Below are 2,500 nucleotides of genomic sequence, written 5' to 3'. Positions count from 1 at the left end.
CGCACACACACACACACACACACACACACACACACACACACACACACACACACACACACACACACACACTCAGGACAGACATGTAACATTTTACGTTATGACCATTTTGTTTTATTTACCCCGCCATGTAGGCGGCCATATTCTGTTTTCCGGGATGTGCATGCTTTGTATGTTCTTGTTTCCATAACCCACCTAACGCTGGCACTGATGGGTTACAGGATCTTTAACGTACATATTTGTTCTTCTGCGTGCGTATACACACGAAGGGGGGTTCAGGCACTAGCAGATCGGCACATATGTTGACCTAGGAGGTCGGAGAATTCTCCACCCTTTACCCACCCACCATGCAGGCGCCTTTACCGAGATTCGAAATCGGGACCCTTAGATTGAAAGACCAACGCTTTAAACACTCGGCTATTGCGCCCATCGTGTGTGTTGTGTTGGACATATCACCTGTGTTGCCGTTACCTGGATCGCTATCGGTCTCATTTGTTCCAGAGAGCTGGCCACTATGACCTACCGCAGCGGGCCTGAGTGGAACGAGAGGTTTGGGAGAAAGCGCATCAGTGACGAACACCCACCCTCCCTGTGCCCCACCTTTGAGATCGAGAGCTACCTGGCACATCAGGGCGAGAGCTTCAGCACCAAGTTTGACCCCAACTCCTACCTCTATATGTCTAAGGTAACGAGGCAAAACGAGATGAGACGAGACAAGACGAGACGAGACGAGACAAAACGAGACAAGACAAGACTTTATTACATATGGAAGTCAGTCGTGTCCGACTATGACCATCAGAACAGCAGAGGAGGCAACTGCTGTCCCAACTATCTGGGCTGGAATTTGATTATAGTGGAGAATGTCTTGCCCAAGTTACATCCCCACTCTCTCGGCCAAGAGGGTTTTAGGACCTGACGGTCGGCGTTGGGATGGTTCCCAAAGGCCAACCAGCCCCCAAGGCTGCTGCACTAAGAACCACCAGTGCAATCCTGCCCAACAAGACGAGACAAAGCGAGACGTGACGAGACAAAACGAGACGCGACGAGACAAAACGAGAAAAGACGAGGTGAGACAAGACAAGACGTGTTGATTTCAGGAAGCTCTGTGGGACCACATGAAAACGTGACATATCCCACGAAACCAGTACCTGATGCAAATAATCATGAAAAACAGTCGGTGTTGTTTTCAGAAGAGAATCGGTTACAATCAATGGCCTCAGCAACTTGAGGAGTGTGAACAGAATAGAAAATACAACCCCATCTGACGGGCGCAATAGCCGAGTGGTTAAAGCGTTGGACTGTCAGTCTGAGGGTCCCGGGTTCGAATCACAGTGACGGCGCCTGGTGGGTGAAGGGTGGAGATTTTTACGGTCTCCCAGGTTAACATGTGTGCAGACCTGCTAGTGCCTGAACCCCCTTCGTGTGTATATGCAAGCAGTAGATCAAATACGCACGTTAAAGATCCTGTAATCCATGTCAGCGTTCGGTGGGTTATGGAAACAATAACATATCCAGCATGCACACCCCCGAAAGCAGAGTATGGCTGCCTACAAGGCGGGGGTAAAAACGGTCATACATGTAAAAGCCCACTCGTGTGCATACGAGTGCACGTGGGAGTTGCAGCCCACGAACGAAGAAGAAGAAGAAGAAGAAGACAACCCCCTCACCCACCCCAACCTCACCCACACCCCTTCCCTCACGTCCAATCCCGCCTCACCCACTCTCCAAAGCCACAGTATGATGGGGGTTCATCTGTGCTTATGTCAATGAATGCACACTTGTCTTCAGTCATTTTAATAATAATAATAATGGTATTTATATAGCGCTGGATCTTGTGCGCTTTCGCACCAGTCATTCACACGCATGCATAACTCTAAAACTGTAGAAACTAAAGACAAGGAAGGGCAGGCAAGGGAGGCTATTTTGGGAAGAGGTGGGTTTTAAGGCCAGACTTGAAAGAGCTGAGTGTGGAGACTTGACGAAGCGAAAAAGGACAACAAACCAGTGAGACTAGAGGAAGAACAGACTAAAGCAGAATGGATTTTTTTGTTTTTTTTTTTTTTTTTTTTTTGTATGTCGTCATGAAATCTAAAAGGTTTACAAGCCACAAGGCACACACATACAACATAAATTCATGAATATCTATACCGTCATGTAAGGGTACTAGCAACGTTCCAACACATTTTTTTGGTGGCTAACTTTTTTTTTCTTTTTTGGGGGTGGTGGTGGTGGTGGGGGGTGGGGGGGGGGGGCTAGAGGAGGGGGGGGGGGGGAGGAAGAAAAAGTGTGTCTAATTGTGTGTACAAGAGAAATATAATTCTATAAAAGCCGTGATGCAATACACGACATGCTGTTGATGTGATACGTAGCAATACGTCCGTCAGATGATGATGATGATCATATGGATACTAATGATATAGCGCCTTTCCTAGATCAGAGACCAAGTTCTGTGCGCTTTATAATCGCAAACATTTGCACCACGTGCTGCCTACGCACATACATA

General features: G+C 47.7%; 1 protein-coding gene across 2 annotated transcripts in view; it reads left to right on the top strand.

Annotated features, from left to right (window-relative positions):
• The window catches only part of LOC143289903 (uncharacterized), a 22,028-nt gene that overhangs the window by 15,667 nt on the left and 3,861 nt on the right, over positions 1-2,500 (top strand). For both annotated transcript variants that reach the window (XM_076599143.1, XM_076599142.1), the window contains one exon: positions 499-682. In XM_076599143.1, coding sequence (XP_076455258.1) covers positions 499-682 — 184 coding nt within the window. The remainder of the gene's footprint in view (positions 1-498; positions 683-2,500) is intronic.

This window comes from Babylonia areolata, chromosome 14 (genome assembly GCF_041734735.1).
Source record: "Babylonia areolata isolate BAREFJ2019XMU chromosome 14, ASM4173473v1, whole genome shotgun sequence".
NCBI lineage: Eukaryota > Metazoa > Mollusca > Gastropoda > Neogastropoda > Buccinidae > Babylonia > Babylonia areolata.
Note: the sequence above shows the minus strand (reverse complement) of the source record. Positions and strands in the feature narration are given on the sequence as shown.